The 22,816-nt window shown below is 56.6% G+C and overlaps 1 protein-coding gene and 2 non-coding genes across 4 annotated transcripts; 1 reads left to right on the top strand and 2 right to left on the bottom strand.

Annotated features, from left to right (window-relative positions):
• Positions 1–4,572: 4,572 nt before the first annotated feature.
• LOC120382927 (RING finger protein 39-like) lies at positions 4,573–12,239 on the bottom strand. Of its 2 annotated transcripts, none has more exons than XM_039500412.1 (3): positions 11,900–12,239; positions 6,696–6,718; positions 4,573–5,709 (listed from the first exon to the last, which is right to left on the bottom strand). In XM_039500412.1, the coding sequence occupies exons 1-3, from the start codon at positions 12,233–12,235 to the stop codon at positions 5,706–5,708; spliced, it is 363 nt and encodes a 120-aa protein (XP_039356346.1). In that variant the 5' UTR covers positions 12,236–12,239; the 3' UTR covers positions 4,573–5,705. The 2 variants fall into 2 exon arrangements, with proteins under 2 accessions (XP_039356346.1, XP_039356347.1); XM_039500413.1 differs by having other exon boundaries at positions 4,575–5,709; positions 6,667–6,718.
• A 1,969-nt stretch (positions 12,240–14,208) lies between these two features.
• On the bottom strand, positions 14,209–14,296 carry TRNAY-GUA. Its single transcript is given in 2 exon segments — positions 14,209–14,244; positions 14,260–14,296. It is a non-coding gene; the product is annotated as a tRNA-Tyr (tRNA).
• Positions 14,297–15,830: 1,534 nt separating this feature from the next.
• TRNAY-GUA lies at positions 15,831–15,918 on the top strand. The gene is given in 2 exon segments: positions 15,831–15,867; positions 15,883–15,918. It is a non-coding gene; the product is annotated as a tRNA-Tyr (tRNA).
• The last annotated feature ends 6,898 nt before the right edge of the window (positions 15,919–22,816 follow it).

Here is a 22,816-nt window from a genome sequence, read left to right as displayed (position 1 = left end):
CCCTGCCAGCCCAGCCCCTCCCTCCCCCAGCCCTGCTAGTGCCCCCGCTCCTGCCCCACACCCCCTGCCAGTCCAGCCACTCCTGCCCCACAGCCCTGCCAGTGCCCCTCACTCCTGCTCCACACCCCCTGCCAGTCCAGCCCCTCCCTCCCCCAGCCCTGCTAGTGCCCCGCTCCTGCCCCACACCCCCTGCCAGTCCAGCCACTCCTGCCCCACAGCCCTGCCAGTGCCCCTCACTCCTGCTCCACACCCCCTGCCAGTCCAGCCCCTCCCTCCCCCAGTCGTGCCTGTGCCCCTCACTCCCGCCCCACAGCCCCCTGCCAGCCCAGCCCCTTCCTCCCCAGCCCTGCTAGTGCCCCACTCCTGCCCCACACCCCCTGCCACTCCAGCCACTCCAGCCCCACAGCCCGGCCAGTGCCCCTCACTCCTGCTCCACACCCCCTGCCAGTCCAGCCCCTCCCTCCCACAGCCCTGCCAGTGTCCCCACTCCCACCCCACAGCCCCCTGCCAGTCCAGCCCCTCCCTCCCACAGCCCTGCCAGTGTCCCCACTCCCACCCCACAGCCCCCTGCCAGCACAGCCGCTCCCTCCCACAGCCTTGCCTGTGCCCCTCACTCCCAACCCGCAGCTCCCTGCTAGCCCAGCCCTCGGCTTCTCCTCCCTCCCCACAGCTCTGCCAGCGCCCCCTAGTCCTCACCTACCGCTATCCCTCCGCCCCCGTCACACACACACGGCTCTGCCAAGGCCCTGAAATAGAAGCTTTAATCACCCCTGTTTTCCCTTTCATAGCTGCAAATGGTGTTGATCATAAAACGTTTACAGTGTCCTGGTAAGAGGACAAACAATCTTTGGCTGTGGCCTTGTTTCCTTCCATGCTTCTTCCTGATGTATAAAGGAGGCTTGTCGGATTTTACCTGGAAAAGGTGTTTGTTTTTCCTGCTTGATTTCTTTCTAACACTAGATATCTAGGTGTCGTCTGCCCTGGAAGTCTGTCTAGGTGATTAAAGTACCGGTGTGTTTACAGCATCACGGATACCCGTGCTCCGTTGATTTGTGTTCAGTTGAATGCTGTTTCTTTGGGGGGGTGTCTCAAACACCCCCAAAACAGCTGGGAGAAAAACTTGTCGCTGTGAAAGAGTCCCCGTTTCTAAATCCCCTCCCCTTGCGGCCTCTCCTGATCTGCCTCCTGGTTCCTCTGAGGTAACCTCCAGCAAAACCAGGAAGACAAGATGTGGACAGCCTGTTATTTTCTAAATTAATAAGAAAAATTATCACCGGTCCCCCCCCCCCCAACTAATCCCCTCACCTCGAAAGCTTTCTGTATACCTTGTAATGGGCATGAACTTTATGCTTGATTTCCACGTACCCACGTTCTGCGGTTTACCTTCAATAAATATCCGTCCCAGTGAAATAGTCCTCCAGCAATGAGTTCCACAGCTCCACTGTGTCTCGTATGTGGTGGTATTTCCTTTCCTTAGAGGCTGCTGCCACGTGTGCAGTGACTCTGGGTGTACTCTCAGAGAGCTAGGAGTGAGGTCTTGTGGTTAGAGCATGGAGGTTGGGATCTAGGACTCCTGGGGTCTTTTCCCAGTTCTGGGAGGGGAGTGAGGTCTAGTGGTTAGAGGGTGGGGGGGTTGGGGCTGGGAGCTAGAACTCCTGGGTTCTGGGAGGGGAGTGCATCGCAGAGTAAGAGCAGCATGTTTTCATTTAGCCCTTTTTGAACTCGTAAATGCCTCACTTAACCCTCCCATCTCTGTATCTCTTCTTTCCCTGATGAGCAACTGTGTTCGGGGGGCTGCCTCTACCTGAACTTTCTGCCAGCTCTGATGATTAGACACGGTGTCCCCGAAAGGCAGGATGTCGCCGCTAATATTCCTCTATTCTCAATCCAAAGGCCTCCAGCAGATCATACATCTGCAGTGGAAATGCGGCCACTTCTGCCGTGGAGCACAGCCGCTCTGTAATGGCCGCTCTGTGCAGGGGTTGATGGGCAGTGCGGAAATGCAGCCACCTCTGGGGTGGAGGGGTGGCAGCTGGGTGACAACCAGGCAGCAGTAGGCTGGAGGAATTGTTCGCCCTGCCCTGAAAGGCAGCTGCCTCTGGGGTGGGGCACAGCAGCTGGCTCACACAGTCTCTCTGCAGCCGCGAGGACTCTTCAGAGAGAGACAGATGCCGTGGGCTGAGGCCCTGACACATGAGCAGCAGCGGTGGGACTTTTGTCACAGGCACTAAGGGCCGCGGTTTTGTTTCATTAAATAACTGCAGCCTGAAACAGAACAGCGCCCCCTCCAGGCAGAGTGGGGGTTAGGGGCAGTGCTGAACAGGAGTGTTTCTGTCAGCTCTTTATTCAGTGGCTGGGTGGGGGGCTGGGAGTCAGGACTCCTGGGTTCTACTGGGGAGGGCGGTGGGGTCTAGTGGGTGAGAGAGGAGGGGGCTGGGAGGCAGGACTCCTGGGTTCTGTTCTCAGCTCCAGGAGGGGAGTTGGGTCTAGTGGTTAGAGCAGAGCGGGCTGAGTATCAGGACTCCTGGGTTCTCTTTCATACCAGAGCCTGATGCTGAAATCTGAGCCGGCAGCCGGCGCACAGGGACGGCCCCACCCAACCCACTGGCAATCCCAGAAAGACCAGGGCAGCGTGGGCCTGGGTGCCCCCACTCCGTCCCCTTGGCGGTCCCCTCTGTGGGGCCGGTGGGCAGCCGAGCGAGGCCTGCTGGACCCCACCCGGGGACACTGTGCTCCCGGGAACTGACTCCTTGTTTGGGAAGTGGGAAGGCGCAGAGGGAGACGCCGGGCCGGGACTGGAGCTGTCGGGCGCTCCCAGGTGCCCACTGGCCCTGAGAGCTGTTGTGTCCAGCCATGGGGCGGACGGGGATAACTGAGGCAGGCTCCCACAATGCACTGGGGCAGGGGTCATTCTCCACCACTTTGGCTTTGTCGCCCTCTAGAGCCAGCTTCTTGGGGCTGGGTCAGCGGCTCGGGCGCTGGGGAGAGCGCGAATGAGCAGCCGTTTTCCTCCCGGAGCTGCAGAGGCTCCTGGATCATTGTTCCGCACCTGGGACCCAGAGGGGACTCCAACGCTAGCTGGGAGGAGCTGGAGTCCTGCCCCAGACCTGGCTTTGTCCCAGCCCCTCTCATCTCAGCTCCTGCTGGTACAGGCCCCGGGCTGGGGTAATGGGAACAAGCCAGGCGGGGCTGCCCATCTGCCCGCAGCCAGGCTGAGGGGAACTCCCAGGAAAAACAGCCTGGAAGAGGAAAGCTGTCGTCGTCCTGGCATGAGCCGGCCCCCAGGGACGGGATTCTGTGCGTGCAGCAAAGAGTTGCCTTTTATGGAGGAATTCTTCTCCGAGAGTTTGATTTGCCAAGCGGGTGGGGAGGTCAGAGAGAGGCAGGACTCTTGGGTTCTCTCCCCGGCTCAGGGAGGGGAGTAGGGCCTAGTGGGTGTGGGGGGAGAGCTGGGAACCAGGACACCTGATTTCTATTCCTGGCTCTGGGAGGGGAGTGGGGTCTAGTGGGCTGGAGCAGGGACAGGGCTGGGAGCCAGGATGCCTGGGTTCCATTTAGTCATTTCCCCGCGCTCAGCCGGCTCTCGTTAGCGACTCACCCCTAACTGTAAACACTTAGGCCCAGAGCCTAAAGAGGTTTGGGCCCCTCTCCCACTGAACCCAATGAGAGTTGGGGGCCTGAACGCCGCTGAGGCGCTGGCCCTGAGCGCAAGCCGCTAGCGGGAAGGATAAAGGCTTGTGAACCTCCAAACATCCGACGGCTTAGCTGGCTGTCCGGTATCCCCACTGATGCAGAAAAGGGGTTTAACCTCAGAGCCACATGGACAAAACCCCCCTGTCCCCAGCAGCCCAGCCAGGGCAGGGAACGGGCCATAGCTGCCCCCCCAGCCAGGCTCTCTCAGGCAGAAGTGGTTCCGTCCTGTTCCCCGCTGGGCTGCCAGAGAGTGCAGCCAAACGTGCCGGGGGAGAGGTGCAGGGAGAGAAGGACAGAGCCTCTCTCCCTCCTCACCCCTGGCAGGACAATCAGGGGGGGCACTCGAACCTCCATACCCGTTGCCATGTTCCCCTGCAGCGTGCAGCCCTTAACCACTTGCAGCCATCCCAGGCCCGCTGCCTTCATCTGGGAATGGCGCACGCACCCGCTTGTCTGATTCGACTCCAGCGCTCAACTCCGTACCGCGGCACTGAGGGATATTGATAGTGAAAAGAGCCAGTCCCGGGAGATCCAAGAGCCAGTGAGTACAGCTAATGGATCTGCCCGGCTACATAGTAAACAAAATCGTAACGCGCTGCCTAGGGACTACACGTAACTGACCAATCACGTTTTCCGTGCCCCAAAGGGGTTTTGCCCAAGTTTCGGGATGATCCTGTTTTTTCATGGCTAATCACACTGTTCAGTTATTTCCTCGGCACATGGTAAAGGGGTGGCATCCCAGAATATCCCCCAAAGTTCACTGTCGGCCCCTAGTCAGGATACCTCCCGCCCAGTCCATTCTCCAGTGCCACCTCTCCCTGTGGCCTTTGTATGTCAAAGGAGCGCTCATTGTGCTGGCTGACTGCAGAGAGAGGTGAGTTTGCAGGCACTGGCTGGCAGAAACTTGTTTGTGAGCTCTGCCTGGCTACCGGTCGGGACAGATTTTCAGCAGCAGCCATCGGAAACGTCTCAGCGAGTATCTGTGCCGATACCTCACGCCGCTATTAATGACCAACGTGACCCGTGTTTTCGTTTAACACCGCCCGGGGGATCTTGGGTGAGCCAGATGGCACGGGCCAGGTGCAGGAAATTCTCTTGCCTGCTGGCATAGAGCAGTTTCAGGGGCACACCACTGTCTTCAAAAGAAAACCGAAGAGCGAAGGACTGGCTGGCCCATGTTTCCCGGAGGTGTTTATTTTTTCCTCTTGTGCTCAAAAAAATATAATTCATCACAATAGTGGCCTGAACTGGACCAAATACAAAATCCAGGGGCAGCCACACAAGAATACAACACTCCTGCAGCGGAGAGCGGCAGGGAAAACTCTGGTGAGACGAGAGAGCAGACGGCATGAAAATACTCAGTAGGGTAGGGGAACGGGATACGGGCCGACCTCATCTGGCCCCAAGCTGGGGGGGACTGTCAGGTTCGGGGATTAGGATACAGGGCCTTTCTCCTCGATGGCTCTGATCTGGCCCAGGGTTGGGGGGCTGGCTGGCTCAGGGGGGCAGGGAATGGGACATGGAACCTTTGCCCTCTGTGGGGCATTGGCTCTAATCTTGTCCCAGGATCCGATCTGGCCCAGGACAGGGAGACCAGCTGGCTCGGGGTGGGGGGAATGGGACCTGGGGTGCCGGCTCCTATCGTTAGCCCCAGACGGTTCTTCCTAGCTGTGCTCCATAAGATGGGCCAGTGACTCCCACTTTTGTTCTTAGGGGGAAGACATTTCTGCATCTGTCCCCAGGGCTGGTCCATCAACATTCAGCTTGTCCCTGTCCTCCAGAGGGGGACCCTTGCAGGCGCGGGGCTGAGTCCTATCCGCAGGGGGTCACTGTATGTGCCGCACCCGAGCTCTGCTGCATGTGGCTGGAGGAGACACCCTGGCCGCCTGGCATGGCTCCGGAGCACGTGGTCTGGGAGCCAGGGCTGCTCTCCAAGGCCCAGGTGGACGGTCCTGATATTGTCCGAGAGGCTCGGGTCAGAGTGGACGGTTTGGGGAGGGTCCGGTGTCATGTTAGCTGCAGAGAGAGAGGGAGGGTACGGACGATAATCACCCCAAAGGGATCTATAGGCTTGTTATGCTAGGGACACTTGCCCAGTGCTGAGATGCAGCCACCTCTGGGGTGGAACAGTTGGGGGACAGCCCCACAACAACGCTGCACAGGGATCGTTCACCCAGGGCTGAGATGCAGCCACCCCTGGGTGGGTCGGTGGGTGAGAACAGCCACCCAGAAATGCTTCCTTGGGGTCATTCACCAGCACGGAGATGCAGCCATCTCTGGGGTGGGAGGTAGCTGCACCATGACACTCCACAGGGATCGCGCCTTAGAGCTGAGATGCAGCTACTTCTGGGGTGGGAGGTAGCTGCACCGTGACAATCCACGGGGATCGCTCCCTTAGAGGTGAGATGCAGCTACTTCTGGGGTGGGGGCGCTGCCACTGGTTAAGAGCAGCACAGCAATTTAGGACAGGGAGCGCAGAAGGATCTTGTATGGAACGGCAACAGCTGGGAGAATTTATGGCGGTGGAATTAAACCGGCTGGAATTCAGTATCAGTGGCCCGGCTTTGAGGGGAAAGCAGCTTTAATAACCCTGAGCGGCTTTATGGCCCAATGGCATCAGGGCGCCCCCTAGTGCCGCACTGGGGAATTGGGGTGTGCACTGAGTGGGAGAGGAAAGCACCCCCTACTGCGCTTCTGTCCCACTCCCCGCAGCACAGGCATTTCTTGTGCCACTCTCCCCACACTCCAGCACTGACCCTGGGACCATCAGCTGCTGGTGTCGCCTCCCCTATTAAGCTCCATGGCCTATTCTCAAGGGCCGGACGTCCCCCCATGGAGCTTGCACTTGCATTGTGGCCATTCCTCCCTGCCATGCTCACACCTGGGGGAAATCATAGATCGGGGCCTTGGGGGCAGGTGAATGGTGGCCGGTGATAGTGCCATCCGTGCCAGGCCCTGTGCCCATCAACTTACACCATGCAGGAGAAGAAAGGGGCACTCACTATCTGCAGATTTTCCCGACACCCTGGTGGAGAGAAGACAGAGAGAGACGTCATTAGACTCAGGGTACGGGCCACGGGACAGGAGCTGTTGGACAGAGCTGGGGGATATTTTTCGGTAGAAACTTTTTTGGGTAAAAAAATGCAGATTTGGTAAACTACTGCGTCGTGGATTTGCATCTGTTTTGCCAAATTCTCCATTTTGGAAACGAAAGTCAAAATTCATGTCAACTTCGCTGAATTGTTCATTTTGAAAGAAAAACAAGCAATTTCCCCCACAACATTTGTGTTAGTTTAGCCGAGCTGTTTATTTTAGAAAAAAAAATCCTCCCCCTCCCCCTGCAAAAAAAAATCAAACTGTTTCAATTTTTTGGTAGGAAACAACTTGTCGCTTCTTAAGTTTCTTTCCTTTTATTTTTAATAAAATTCAAAAAATAGTTTTAAAAGGGTCAGAATTGAAACACGTTGTGCTCGCCTCAGAATGATTCCCTCCTCACACACACACACTTTTCCCTTCACCAAACATTTCAAAAACTTTTGGTTTCCACTCAACCCGTAACAATTTTTTTTTAACTCTTCAAAAGTGCTAAAATGGCTGCTCTCTCCTGTAGCTGCTGGGGGCTCAGCTTGGGTCGGAAACTTGAAGCTCAGTACTCGGCTGGCTCGCGGCTCGGGCCAGCCAGCAGCCAGGGATGGCCAGTGTCCGCGGCGGCTCAGGCCAGCCGGCAGCCAGGGATGGCCAGTGTCCAGGGGCGGCTCGGGCCAGCCAGCAGCCAGGGGATCTGGCCAGTGTCCGGGGGCGGCTCGGGCCAGCCGGCAGCCAGGGATGGCCAGTGTCCAGGGGCAGCTCAGGCCAGCCGGCAGCCAGGGATGGCCCAGGCCAGCCAGCAGCCAGGGATGGCCAGTGTCCAGGGGCGGCCCAGGCCAGCCGGCAGCCAGGGATGACCCAGGCCAGCCAGCAGCCAGGGATGGCCAGTGTCCAGGGGTGGCTCAGGCCAGGCGGCAGCCAGGGATGGCCAGTGTCCAGGGGCGGCTCAGGCCAGCCAGCAGCCAGGGATGGCCAGTGTCCAGGGGCGGCCCAGGCCAGCCGGCAGCCAGGGATGACCCAGGCCAGCCAGCAGCCAGGGATGGCCAGTGTCCAGGGGCGGCTCAGGCCAGCCGGCAGCCAGGGATGGCCAGTGTCCGGGGGCGGCCCAGGCCAGCCGGCAGCCAGGGATGGCCAGTGTCCGGGGGCGGCCCAGGCCAGCCGGCAGCCAGGGATGGCCAGTGTCCGGGGGCGGCACAGGCCAGCCAGCAGCCAGGGATGGCCAGTGTCCAGGGGCGGCTCGGGCCAGCCGGCAGCCAGGGATGGCCAGTGTCCAGGCGCGGCTCAGGCCAGCCAGCAGCCAGGGATGGCCAGTGTCCAGGGGCAGCTCGGGCCAGCCGGCAGCCAGGGATGGCCAGTGTCCAGGGGCGGCCCAGGCCAGCCGGCAGCCAGGGATGGCCAGTGTCCAGGGGTGGCCCAGGCCAGCCAGCAGCCAGGGATGGCCAGTGTCCGGGGGCGGCCCAGGCCAGCCAGCAGCCAGGGATGGCCAGTGGCCAGGGCGGCCCAGGCCAGCCAGCAGCCAGAGGATCTGGCCGGTGGCCAGGGATTTGGGCCAGGGGTCAGGCCGTCCAGCGACTATGGCAGACCAGCCGGCGAGCCAGGGCTCGGGGCAGGCTCCTCCGGCCGCAGCGGAGGGGGGATCCAGTAGTCAAGGGGGGCCAGAAATGGTGGGGTAGGGGTGGGGCCTTGGGTGGAAGGGGAGGGGCCAGGGGGGCTAACCACCCATGGGGGCTTTGTCATCTATAGGCGCCCATTCCCCCCTACCCCCGTCCTGATTTGTCACACTTGCTATCTGGACACCATAGACCCAGGTGGTAGCAGTGTGTGGTGCTGGGTCCATCAGGCTCCGTGCCCTGGAACAGGCTCAGGAAGCAGGTGGAGGGGAAAGGAGCCCGCAGGGGAAGGGGGCGAGGAGAAAGCTTGGCTGGGCAAGAGGCGCTGGCTTGGCCGGGCCCAGCCCAAGCTGCCCACGGCACGTGGTTGAGGCTGGCGTGCCCGGGTGGGCTGGTGCCAGGAGGAGAGGTTGACGTGGCTGGCTCGTAAATTCCAAGAGGGTGAGTGGGGCTGGAACGGCTCGTGCGTGCGGCGAGCCAAGGTCTGTGACGAGCCGGGGAAGGATGCGGTGGGACTAGCCGGGACAGTTCCGCGGGCGGGTGGCGGTGGCTGGTGACAGGATTTCCACATGCCCCGGGGGCTGCTGACTAATTCACGAGGACAGGGCCCCAGGGCGCAGCCTGTGTTTACATTCCACGCCTGGGCCTGGCCCGCTGCCACCGCCAGGTAAACAGCACCTGGGCATCGAGCCCAGCTGCATGTGCAGTCAAGTGCTTGCAGTGAGGGGGGGCTGGGAGCCAGGACTCCTGGGTTCTGTGCCCAGCTCTGGGAGAGGAGCAGGGGTTAGAATGAGGGGGAGGGGGCAGGGAGCCAGGACTCCTGGGTTCTATCCGCAGCTCTAGGAGAGGAACAGGGGTTAGTGGGTTGGAATGAGGGGGGGCAGGGAGCCAGGACTCCTGGGTTCTATCCCCAGCTCTAGGAGAGGAACAGGAGTTAGTGGGTTGGAATGAGGGGGGTGGGGCAGGGAGCCAGGACTCCTGGGTTCTGTCCCCAGCTCTGGGACAGGAGCAGGGGTTAGTGGGTTGGAATGAGTGGGGGCAGGGAGCCAGGACTCCTGGGTTCTATCTGCAGCTCTGGGAGAGGAGCAGGGGTTAGTGGGTTGGAATGAGTGGGGGCAGGGAGCCAGGACTCCTGGGTTCTCTCCCCAGCTCAGGAGAGTCTAATGGTAGCACTGTCCCATTGTGATGGGCTGGTGCTTTCCCCCATGACCTTTAAGGCAGGATGGCTTAGTGGGAGGAGCCCCAGTACCCAAATGGAAACCACAGCAAGACCCTTTTGTCACTAGCCCAGCGGCTCTCAACCTCTCCAGGCTACTGTCCCCCTTTCAGGAGGCCGATTTGTCTGGCCTGCCCCCAGGTCTCCCCTCGCTTCAAAACCACCTGCTCACAAAATCAGATCTGAAAATACAAGTGTCCCAGTCCCTGTGAGGGCTGATGTTCGCCTTGGTACCAGAGCATTCCAAAGGCAATCGAGGGGAATCGAAATCTGGTGCTTCCATTTCAGTGCATAGTCTATAGAGCAGGATAAACCCATCACTGTCTGTCTGAAACCTGAGTTTGGCCTGACGTCTCTGATGTTTTTTATGCAGCCTGTTGTAAAACTAGGCTTATGGCTAGAGGAGCTGAGGTACCCCCTGGAAGACCTCGGCGTACCCTGGGTTGAGAGCCACTGGGTTAGAAATGAAGGGGGTCGGGCAGGGCGGGCGGGATCTTGGATGGGTCAGGCCCCCCTGACTATATTTCTGTTTCCCCACCAGTAAAATAGGGACCGGGGTGGGTGCTGGGCTATCATGGGAGGCAGTTAAAGGGGTTCTGCGTGTAGGCAGCACTGAAATAACAGACCCGTCACCTTTCCAGCCTGCCCGCCACGTAATGGACACCCTGCATGGGAATCGGCCTATCACAGGGGGCCCATCTAGCCCGGTATCCCGGCTCCCCGCCATCCACAGCAGACCAACGGGGCCCATTCAGGGTCTGTTACTGGTCATGTGCTGGGTGCCTCCGAGGGAGCTGTCAAAACCTCCCCCCCCCCACACACACACGCACACCCAGTGCACTTCACAGTGCAAGACCGGCCCCTGGGGAACCTGAGAGCTGCTATTTGCTTTGTGCAGCGCCTGGCGTAACGCAGGGGGGTGAGACCTCCAGGAAGACCCACAGCACGGGGGCGGGGACGGGTGGAACTGGAGGAGGGTCACGAGCTGGAGCCAAGGTGCCTTAAAACCCAGCCCCACTGCTCAGCGTGGGAGGGAGCCCCCTTGCTGCCCGGGCCGGTGACTGTTACAGGCTTCATGGAGGACCCAGCTATAGCAGCTCCTGTGTTTAGCCCCCAGGGTTCGTGGTTCAATCCCCAGCACTGGCTTGTTGCACCCGGCTCAGGCCCCGCGCAGGGGCTCCGAGTCTCCCACCTCAAGCTCTCTGTGTTCCCCCTCCCAGGGTCTCTGGGTGCCTCCTCTTCTTCCATGTCAACAACCCCCATGGAGGGGAGCTCCAGGCTCCCTCTCCCCATAGCAAGGTTCCCAGTTGTGTCCCCTCCAGACTGGTGGCTCCAGGGGCACCTGTTCCCCCATTTCCCACCCCCATGGCAAGGGCTTTGATGCCCCCAATCTGCCCCCACATGAGAGGAGCTCTGTGTGTCCCCATACCAGATGCTTCCCATCTCCCCCCCAAATGGGAGTTCTTGGCACCCCCTTTCTCCCTGCCCCCCATTCCAAGGGCTTCCAATTTTCCCCTCACTTCCCTACCCCCCCCCCATGGCAAAGGTGCTGTGTGCCCCGCCCCGTTCTCCCCTCCCTGCCCCCCAGACCAGGAGCCACTCTGGGGGGGTAGTTCTGCTCTACAGAAGCTCAGACCAGATGATCACAATGACCCCTTCTGACCTTGGAATCAATGAATCACGTCTCCTCCCAGCCTCCCCCCGCCCACACCAGGAGTTCTGCGTCCCCCCCTTTTCCCCCTCCCCCATGCCAGAGTCTCCCATTCTCCCCCCACCCTTCATAGCAGCATCTCTGTGGGCCCCTCTTACCCCCCATCCCTAGGTCTCCCAGTCTCTCCATGCCTGTATTATTCAAGAAAACAACAAAACAACCCTACCAAAACAAGGCACTCCCCTGCACAAGCGTCTCCCCTGTGGGGGGGTGGCTGGGAGAATGCACAGCCGGTGACAGATGTGTCAATGCGTTGCATCATGCACGACAGGTAGGCGCTCCGCTCCCCAGCAACGAGAGCTGCTCTGGAGCCTACATTATAACCATAATAACCCCTCGCGCGTGTGCTTTTCATCTTGAGAGTTCAAAGCGCTTCGCAAAGGAGGTCAGGATCATTAGCTCCATTTTAGAGCTGGGGAAACTGAGGCTCGGGAGAGTGAAGTGCCCAAAGCCACTGGCAGAGCCAGAAAAAGAGCCCAGGAGTCCTGTGGCCCAGCCCTGTGCTTTGTCTCCCAGGCCACTCTCCCGTGCACAGATTAGAATCCTGCAGCAGGGCATCCCGCGGGTTAACCAGCCACCTACCTGCCCCTCTGGCATGACCGACACCGGGATCCAGCCGCCGCGCCGCCGGCGGGGCTTGGCTACCAGGGCCTCCTGGGCCGTCTTGGCGTTGAGGTTCTGGGCGATCTTGACCTCCACGGCCAGTTTGACGTGGGTGCGCAGGCTGCGCCGCTCGAAGACCTGCTGGCACTGGGGGCAGGACAGCACCCCCGCCCCCTCCCGCTCCCACTGGCCCGTGATGCAGGCTCGGCAGTAGCTGTGGTCACAGTCCAGCAGCACCGGGTCCTTGAAGGGACCCCTGCAGATAGGGCAGATGATGGAGCGCTGCAACTCTGCCACCGGTCCCCGGCCTTCCATGGCTCCTTTCTCTTTGCTCAGGCAATTCCTTCTCCTTTATGCAGGGCGTGGGCGGAGAGGGAGGAGCATCCCCCAGGGGCTGGAGAGGCTCCAGGTAAACATCCCCTTGCGTAACTGTCTGGTTCTTCCACTCCGCCAGCTTCTCTCCCTGGCAGGAATGCGGCACAGGTAGCATGTGGGTTTGACTGGTTCTGCAAAGGTCTTGTGATCTCGGGGAGGGGGGGTTGGGAGCCAGGATTCTTGGGTTTACTCCCCGACTCGGGGAGGGGGGGTCTAGTGGGTTAGAGCAGGGGAGGCTGGGAGTCAGGACTCCTGGGTTCTGTGCCCAGCCCTGAGAAGAGAGTGCGATCTAGTGGGATAGATGAGAAACTGAGTAATGGGTGCCTAGATGCTTGGTAAACAGTGAGGAGGGGAAGTAGAACCCAAGGGTCCTGACTCCAATCTGTCATCATGCTCTAACCACTAGACCAGCTTGTCCCTGCTAGAACTGGGAATAGAACCCAGGAGTCCTGACACCCAGCTCCCCCACCAGCCCTAGCCACGAGACGCCCACCGGCAGATGACTGGGAGCCAGGACTCCTGGGTTTTGTGCCCACCTCTGGGAGAGGGGTGGGGTTTAGCGAGTTGGAGCGGAGGCAGGGCTGGGAGTCAGGACTCCTGGGTTCTGTCCCCAGCCCCGAGAAGGGAGTGTGATCTAGTGGGATAGAAGTGGCAGGGGGTTGGGAGTCAGGACTCCTGGGTTCTATCTTCGGCTGTGCCGCTAACTCGCTGTGTGACTTTAGGCATGGTCCGGTGCCTCAGTTTCCCCAGTGAAAAGAGGCTTAGCATGATGCTGCTCTGATCTTGGGGACGGGCTAGGCCTGGCCCAAATGTACCATGGGCGCCAGGGGCACAGGCAGGACAAAGAACCCAGAGGTCACCACTATAACTAGTGAAAGGGCCAAGCCTCCAGGCCAGGAAATGCCGTTCCGGGCAAAGAGCTGGGGAGAATCCAGCAAGCACCAGCCAACCCTGGAGAGGAAGCGACACATCAAAGCTTGCCAGCGAGGCAGAGCTTGTGAAAGGCACCTGCTCTCTGCAGACGCTTGTTAATAACATTCCCCGAGAGGGAGGGGAGCGTTTGCCCCACTGTACCGAAGGAGAAACTGAGTCACAGATGTCTGGCTGCTTGTTAAACAGTGAGGAGAGGAAGTAGAACCCAAGAGTCCTGACTCCCATCTGCCACCATGCTCTAAGCACTAGACCAGCTTGTCCCTGCTAGAACTGGGAATAAAACCCAGCTGTCCTGACATCGGCCCCCTTGCTCCAACCATTGTCTGTTCTTCACAATCCAGTCTTGGGAAACAAATTTTAAAGCTGCACAGACAGAGAGGTTATTACCCTAATTTTGTCCCTATTAGGGCCAGCTGCTATTTCACCTGAGATCAGGGCCCCGTTGTGCCGGGCACTGCCCAGACACAGGGAGAGACAGGCCCTGCCCCAGCTGAGATCAGGGCCCCATTGTGCCAGGCGCTGCACAGACACACAGTGAGAGACAGGCCCTGCCCCAGCTGAGATCAGGGCCCCGTTGTGCCTGGCGCTGCACAGATACACAGTGACAGACAGTCCCTGCCCCAGCTGAGATCAGGGCCCCATTGTGCCAGGTGCTGCACAGACACACAGTGACAGACAGTCCCTGCCCCAGCTGAGATCAGGGCCCCATTGTGCCAGGCGCTGCACAGACACACAGCGAGAGACAGTCCCTGCCCCAGCTGAGATCAGGGCCCCGTTGTGCCGGGCGCTGCACAGACAGCAACGATCTTCCCATCTAACATGAGCACCTGAAGTGGAGGGAGTGACTGGGCAGGCGTCCAGAAAGCAGGGAGATGTGGGAAGAGAAACACACCCATCCTTTGGCAGAGGGGCCATTGCCCTCCCCCGATCCCTAGGCTCTTAGATGATATCGTATTCGAAACAGGCAGGAAAAAGCACCCTCCTTCGAGCCGGAGTCGAACCAGCGACCTAAGGATGTCTCTCTTAGCGTTCTACAGTCCTCCGCTCTACCAGCTGAGCTATCGAAGGAATAGGTGTGGATGATGATGTCACTCTTCTTAGGGGTGTCTGCCAGTCTACCTTGGTACTAACTTCTTTTCTCTGCCTGGCTTTTTGTTCAGATCCTGCTCCTCTTCCTCCTCATCTGTCTCTCTTTCTTCCCTCCGTCCCGTGCGGGACATAGAGGCAGACACAGAAGGCTGGTGAAAGAGAAAGACCCACTGAGCTACAGAGGGTGCGATGCAAGGTACTGGAGTGGCCAGGCGCAGGCAGGGAAGATGGAAGGAGGCAGAGAAAAAGAAAAAAAATGATCACCGTTTTCAAGTACATAAATGGTTGTTACAAGGAGGAGGGAGATAAATTGTTCTCATTAACCTCTGAGGACAGGACAAGAAGCAATGGGCTTAAATTGCAGCAAGGGAGGTTTAGGTTGGACATTAGGAAAAAATTCCTAACTGTCAGGGTGGTTAAACGCTGGAATAAATTGCCTAGGGAGGTTGTGGAATCTCCATCACTGGAGATTTTTAAGAGCAGGTTGGACAAACCCCTGTCAGGGATGGTCTAGATAATACTTAGTCCTGCCTTGAGTGCAGGGGACTGGACTAGATGACCTGTCGAGGTCCCTTCCCGTTGTCCTCTGATTGTATAAAAATAACATATTTCCCAGATCAAGATGTGGCAAACAAACACCTTCCTTCCCCATCGAATCCCGTCTAACACACACCCAGTGACACGATTTAGACATGATCCATTTTCAACCTGTCGTCTGCGGACCCCGGTAACGTTTAAGGGCTCCGCGGACGGTTGTCATGACCATAGAACTGTGGTTTCCAAGCTGCTGCCTGTGGACGGTGTCTAAGATTTCCAAAGGGGTCCCCGCCCCTTTATGCGAAATGATTGAGGGGTCTGCAACGGAAAACGCCCCCAGCGCAAGGATGAACTCAACACACCGGGCGCACCGCAGCCGGTCCCCACAACTCCACCTCCTGACGGATGCACCCGACGCAGCCAGATTGCAAAGCAAGGTCGAAAAGGTGTCCGGTCCCTCAGCAGGCAGCAGGTGGTGAAAGAGAGATTGAAACAGGCAGAGCAAGAGTGGGGTGCCCAGACGTCCCCATATCAGGGGCTTTGTCTTATATTTGCAACTATACCCCCCGTAGGGTGACCAGACAGCAAATGTGAGAAATCGGGACAGGAGACAGGGGGTTTGGGGGGGGGGGGGGTAATAGGAGCCTATATAAGAGAGAGAGACCCAAAAATCGGGACTGTCCCTATAAAATCAGGACATCTGGTCACCCTAACCACCCCACACCACACACACACACAAACACACTGAAAAAAGTGTCCTAATTTTTTGCACTTGCTCCCTGGTCACCCTGGAGAGCGAAGGGCAGAGGAAATAGAGGGAAGGAGACAAACCGGATGAGAGAGAGAAACAGATGGTGACACACACACGCCCAGCTGCCCCTTCTGATCTGCACCTTGACCCCAGACACATCCTTTCCTGGGCAGCCCTGCCGGGGCGTCACCACTAAGAGGCGTGACTCAGGGCCTCAGGCACCTCCCTCCGATAGCTCAGCTGGTAGAGCGGAGGACTGTAGGGCGCTGCCGGAGTCATCCTTAGGTCGCTGGTTCGATTCCGGCTCGGAGGAGAGCGGGGTCTTTATTTTGGTGAAGTGGCTGCGGGGTGACCCGGACTCCAGCGGGAAGCGGGGGGCTGAGGAAGGGGGCGTTGGATGCAAACACAGGCAGAGCCATATGTGCACCGCGCCAGAGCCGGAGCAGCGAATGAGCAGACGCCGGCAGAGGGACGGTAACACATCCGGTGTCGCTGCCACACACACCGAGACAGCAACGCACAGAGGTGGCAATACTCACACACACACACACACACCGCGCACCCATTGACATACACAGAGAGCAACGTGCACACTGACACACAAAGCAATGCACACACTGACACACACAGAGCAACGCACACACTGACATACACAGTAACGCATATACTGACAAACACGCAGTGACACACAGAGAGCAACGCACAAACTGACACACACAGAGCAGTGCACACACATACTGACACACACTGACACACACATACACACAAAGCAATGCACACACTGAGAGACACACTGACACATACACAGAGCAATACATACACAGCAATGCACACACAGAGCAACGCATACACTGACACACAAACACACTGACACACACAGAGCAATACACAGACTGACACACACACATTAATGCATACACTTACACACACACTGACACACACAAAGCAACGCACGCACTGTTAGAGCAATACACACACACAGCAATGCACACACTGACACACAGAGCAATGCACACACTGACACACACACATTAATGCATACACACACACAGAGCAATGCACACACTGACGCACACAGAGCAATGGACACACTGACACACAGAGCAATGCACATACACACAAACAGAGCAACGCACACACTGACACACACACAAATAGCAACACGTTGGCACAGAGATGGTAATACTCAGCTATGCTGGCACACACACAAACCTACATTCCTGCAGAGAGACAGAGCCCACTAGCCACACACACTGGGCACGGATCTGCCAATACACACTCAGGCAGCAATGCACACACACACAGTAATGCACAGACATTCACACTCACACACATAGATCTGGCACTACACATAGACATGCTGGCACAGACACAATGACACACACAGCGACCACAATACACATACAGACACCTGCAGTGACTGTGTCAGTGTGTGTGTGTGCACACGAGCATGCGAGACAGCAACACACACATTTGCTGATACAGATAGAGCCAGCGCCCCCTAGAGGGGAAAAGACCCCCATCCCAACTCCCCCACTCCCCTCTGCCAGCCCTCCAGTCGCCGGGCCCTGGGGCCAGAACAGAGCCAGCGCCCCCCTCAACCCAACCCTGTCATTCCTCATTAGCAGCACCCTGCGCCAGGCATCCAGCAGGGATGTTGTAACGCGCTAGGCGGTGCCAGGGCCGATTTCGTAATCAGTCCCGGAGGGTGACGAAGGGCGCGGGGGCGTCTGGCCCAGGACATTCCATTCCGACAGTGCCAGCTCCCCGCGCGTTCCTTGAATTCTTCCAACCGACCGACCCCCGGGGCAGGGCCAGGAAAAACCCACAGAGCGGCTTTCAGACGTGACCAGCCCTCGGCCACCAGTTTGGAGGGGACCCCTGCCTGGGACCCGTCCCCACCCCTCTTTGCCCTGCTCTGAGGAGATTCCCCCCGCCTCCCCGTGACCTGGCATCCCGATATTATCAGGACTGTCCCGATATTAGGGGCTTTGTCTTATATACACAACTATCCTCCCCCTGCCCCCAAAGTGTCCCGATTTGTCACATTTGCTATCTGGTCTGCTCACCCTTCCCGCCATCTGTGGCTCTACACCCAGTTTGCATCAGGGAGCGACCCGAAGACTGATCCCATCTCAGTGAAGTAGCAGAGTGACAAATCAGACCCCGCCCCGAGACCAAGGCCCGCTGGCTGGCTCCCCGCTCCAGAAGGGTGCGCAGTCTTCCCCTGGCTTGCCCGTTTGCCATCAGGAGCAATGCCAGGTCATACGCAGGGGTGAAAGTAACTTAAGGGACTTCCTGGTATGCAGGGCCGGGGTCCTGAGCAAGGGGGGGGGACTCGACCAGAAGGGGTGGGGCCTCTGGCAGAAGGGGTGGGGCCTTTAAATCCCCAGGCCCTTTAAATTGCCACCCGAGTCCTGGGGCTCTGCTGCTACTCCAGGGCTCTGGTAGTGGGGCTCTGGTGGCAATTTAAAGGGCCAGGGGCTCCAGCCACTGCTGGAAGTCCAGGGCCCTTTTAAATTGCTGGACTGCGGAAGCTGTCCCCTGCCGGTACGGTCGGCTGTGTACTGGCTCTTGCCGGTACGCCGTACCGGCTTAATTTCACCTCTGGTCATACGTGAGAGCAGGGTCATGTCTGCCGCACAGGGTTTGAAAACAGGGGTGGGGCGAAGGGGGGCGGTTTGCCACACAGGAGGGAAATGTCTGATTTCATGGAAACGTCTACATTGAAAACCCAAATGCCAACCGTTGTTTAGCTTTTCAGCAACTAAAAAAAAATTTTTAGCGGGGCTAAAAAGTTGTGGGTTTTTTTGTTGTTGTTATTGGTTTAGGGGGTTAATTTGTTTTTTGTGTGATGAAAACAAAAGGTTGGGGGGGCTGCTGATTTCAGCCAAGGTCTGTGCAGCACTTAGCCCAACGGGGATCCCTATCTTGGTTGGGGTCTGTGCAATGCCTGGCCCAACTGGGACCCTGATCTCCGTTGGGGGTCCATGTAGTGCCTGGCTCAACTGGGACCCTGATCTCAGTTGGGGTCCATGCAATGCCAGCCCAGCGGCAACCCTGATCTCGGTCAGGGTCCGTGCAGTGCCCTGAGGATAGAACCCCAAGTCCTGACTCCCAGCCCCCCATCCACTAGACCCCACTCCCGACGCGTGGCCCGGTCTAAGCGCTACTGTAACACACATAACACTTGACCAGGGGTACTCAGTAGGCAGCCGGTGAGCCAAATCCAGACCGTCAGACGCTTTAGAACGGACGGCAAAATCTTTTTATTTACCATTAGCACCATTTTTGTTGTTATTTTTGTATTATTTTCTCTGAGGCCTGGCCCTTGCCTGCACCTCGACCCAAAAATTCGGACCTTGACCAAAAATACTGAACGATCCACGCACTGGACCCTAAACACGTAAATTACCCCAAGCCTCCTTCTAACAATAGCAGGCCTGGGGCCATCTGGCCTCGTTCCCACTTGAGCATCAGGTGGTTTTTATTCTCTTCAGCCTCCTTCCCCGCCCAGCGCCATCTTCCGCCGCAAGGGTCCAGAGGAAATCAATGGAGCCCTAGAGGAACCGGAACGATGGGCCCGACAGACCGGGACGGCCCTGGCTGCGGTCACAGGGCCATGTCTCCGGCTCGGGACTGCACGTTCTCCATCCTGGCTTCGCCTCTCGGGCTGCCAGGTGTCCCACGCCCCAGACGCTCATGCGGTTCAGGGAGCAATTATGCTGATTAATAATAATAACACCTTGCGCTGCTGTGGGACCTTTTAATCTCGGGATCGCCCATAGTTTTACAAATGCTCATTAAGCCAATTAGTACAGTGCAGCCCTACCAGGGAGGGACGGGCTCAGGATGGGGAAACTGAGATGTTAATTGAATGACAGCGCTGGGAATATGACCCAGGAGTCTTGCCTCCTAGCCCCTCCCACCCCATCTCTCCTTCCCCTCCCCTCCCAGAGCTAGATACAGAACCGAGGAGTCCTGGCTCCCAGCCCTGCCCCTGCCCCCTGCTCCAACCAGTAGATCCCACTCCCCTCCCAGCGCTGGAAATAGAACTCTACTCAAGATTTCCTTGTTTACACATCCTAGGATCACATTATCCCTTTTGGCCATAGTGTCGCACTGGGAGCTTGTGTTCAACTGGTTATTTGCCACGCCCCCTTCCTCTTTTTCAGTCCTTGCTTCCCGGGTTAGAGTCCCCCATCCTGTAGGTACGGTCTGCATCCCTGTTTCTAGATGTTTACATTTAGCTGTATTAAAATAGATGTTGTTTGCTTGGGCCCAGTCTACCAAATCACTCCATGTCAGTGACCTCTCCTCTTCATCATCTACCGTACCCCCAATGTTTGTGTCATCTGTAAACCGGATCTATGTTTTCCTCCAGGTCGTTGGTAAAATTCTTAAATTTAGAGTAGGCCCAAGAACCAATCCCAGCAGGACCCCATTGGAAACACCCCCGTGCGATGATCATTCCGTTTACAGTTACGTTTGGGGATGTGGGTTCAATTCCTGCTCCGCCACAGATGACCTTGGGCAAGTCACTTAAGCCTCCCTGTTTCACTTCTGGATAATGGCGCTGCCTGACCTCCCTGGGGTGCTCAGAGAGCAGGACAAGGGAGCACGTCAGAGACCCAGAGAATGGGGCAGCCCTGTGTTGTATACGAGGGTGAAGGCCTCGCATCTCTCAGAGCCTCGTAAAACAGCTCCACGGAGGATTTCCCTCGCTCTGAGAGTCGCACAGGATGGCCCAGAACGTCCGGGTTCCTCTCCACTTCGCTGACCCTGGCCCAGACGTTATTCACCAGGTACCGGGCCGCACCATTCCTGTCAGAGTAACGGTTCAATGCCAGGCCAAGCGTTCTGACTTTCTTCCGAGTGATTCTGCAGGTGGGGGAGGGAGAAACGGGGGCGGTGGGTACACCAGACAGAATTTCCAGTGTAATACATTGTCAAAAACACACTTGTGCCGCATCCCTCTCCGCTAGTGATGGCTACACATGCAGGATAACAGCCTATCACTACTACTGCCTAACGGAGCCCAGCCTTTAGCTGGAGTGGCAGAGGTCGGTGCTGCATTGCTAATGACCGTAGGTTCAAACAACGGTGATAACCCATGCTGTGGGATTTCTTATAAAAGGAATCTCTCATATGCTGATCAGAGCCCATCAGAACTGACCCAAACCCAGAGCCCAGCTTGAGCCGTGGTTGGGGAGGGGGGGGATTTCAGTCCCAAGTTCTCCCCAAATTCGTTCATAAGAACATAAGAAAGGCCGTACCGGGTCAGACCAAAGGTCCATCTAGCCCAGTATCTGTCTACCGACAGTGGCCAATGCCAGGTGCCCCTGAGGGAGTGAACCTAACAGGCAATGATCAAGTGATCTCTCTCCTGCCATCCATCTCCATCCTCTGACGAACAGAGGCTAGGGACACCATTCTTACCCATTCTGGCTAATAGCCATTTATGGACTTAGCCACCATGAATTTACCCAGTCCCCTTTTAAACATTGTTATAGTCCTAGCCTTCACAACCTCCTCAGGTAAGGAGTTCCACAAGTTGACTGTGCGCTGCGTGAAGAAGAACTTCCTTTTATTTGTTTTAAACCTGCTGCCTATTAATTTCATTTGGTGACCCCTAGTTCTTGTATTATGGGAATAAATAAATAACTTTTCCTTATCCACTTTCTCAACATCACTCATGATTTTATATACCTCTATCATGTCCCCCCTTAGTCTCCTCTTTTCCAAACTGAAGAGTCCTAGCCTCTTTAATCTTTCCTCATATGGGACCCTCTCTAAACCCCTAATCATTTTAGTTGCTCTTTTCTGAACCTTTTCTAGTGCTAGAATATCTTTTTTGAGGTGAGGAGACCACATCTGTACACAGTATTCGAGATGTGGGTGTACCATGGATTTATATAAGGGCAATACTATATTCTCCGTCTTATTCTCTATCCCCTTTTTAATGATTCCTAACATCCTGTTTGCTTTTTTGACCGCCTCTGCACACTGCGTGGACATCTTCAGAGAACTATCCACGATAACTCCAAGATCTTTTTCCTGACTCGTTGTAGCTAAATTAGCCCCCATCATGTTGTATGTATAGTTGGGGTTATTTTTTCCACTGTGCATTACTTTACATTTATCCACATTAAATTTCATTTGCCATTTTGTTGCCCAATCACTTAGTTTTGTGAGATCTTTTTGAAGTTCTTCACAATCTGCTTTGCTCTTAACTATCTTGAGTAGTTTAGTATCATCTGCAAACTTTGCCACCTCACTGTTTACCCCTTTCTCCAGATCATTTATGAATAAATTGAATAGGATTGGTCCTAGGACTGACCCTTGGGGAACACCACTAGTTACCCCTCTCCATTCTGAGAATTTACCATTAATTCCTACCCTTTGTTCCCTGTCCTTTAACCAGTTCTCAATCCATGAAAGGACCTTTCCTTTTATCCCATGACAGCTTAATTTACGTAAGAGCCTTTGGTGAGGGACCTTGTCAAAGGCTTTCTGGAAATCTAAGTACACTATGTCCACCGGATCCCCCTTGTCCACATGTTTGTTGACCCCTTCAAAGAACTCAAAGAACTCTGTGATAATGCTGGTGCATACATGTGAAAGTGGCACCCCCTAGTGGCTGCAGTGCATAATGCAATGGAAGGGGCTGGCTGATGAATAAGCTGGGTGGGAACCCAATGTTTCAGGGGAAATGCTGTGGTTTTGAAATTTGTTTCTGTTCTGAAATGAAAACAACCAAAAAAATTTCAACATTTCCTGCTGATTGGAAAAATTGTTTCAGGCCAATAAAAACATTCTGTTCATTTATATTAATTATAATTATAATTAATTATATTATATTAACATAAGCACGGCCACACTGGATCAGACCAAAGGTCCATCTAGCCCAGTGTCCTGTCTTCTAACAGTGGCCAATGCCAGCTGCCCCAGAGGGAATGAACAGAACAGGGAATCATCAAGTGATCCATCCCCTGTCGCCCATTCCCAGCTTCTGGCAAACAGAGGCCAGGGACACCATCCCTGCCCATCCTGGCTAATAGCCACTGATGGGCCTATCCTCCATGAACTTATCTAGTTCTCTTTTGAACCCTGTTATAGTCTTGGCCTTCACAATATCATCTGGCAAAGAGTTCCACAGGTTGACTGTGCATTGTGTGAAGTAATACTGCCTTTTGTTTGTTTTAAACCTG

This window comes from Mauremys reevesii, linkage group 15 (genome assembly GCF_016161935.1).
Source record: "Mauremys reevesii isolate NIE-2019 linkage group 15, ASM1616193v1, whole genome shotgun sequence".
NCBI classification, from domain to species: domain Eukaryota; kingdom Metazoa; phylum Chordata; order Testudines; family Geoemydidae; genus Mauremys; species Mauremys reevesii.
Note: the sequence above shows the minus strand (reverse complement) of the source record. Positions and strands in the feature narration are given on the sequence as shown.

Excerpts from the sequence above, each read along its gene's own strand:
- LOC120382927 (XM_039500412.1), bottom strand. The coding sequence starts at position 12,235 with ATGGAAGGCCGGGGACCGGTGGCAGAGTTGCAGCGCTCCATCATCTGC. Across the intron at positions 6,719-11,899 it reads CGGTCATGCCAGAGGGGCAG|GGTGTCGGGAAAATCTGCAG; the intron begins GTAGGTGGCTGG and ends TCTCTCCACCAG.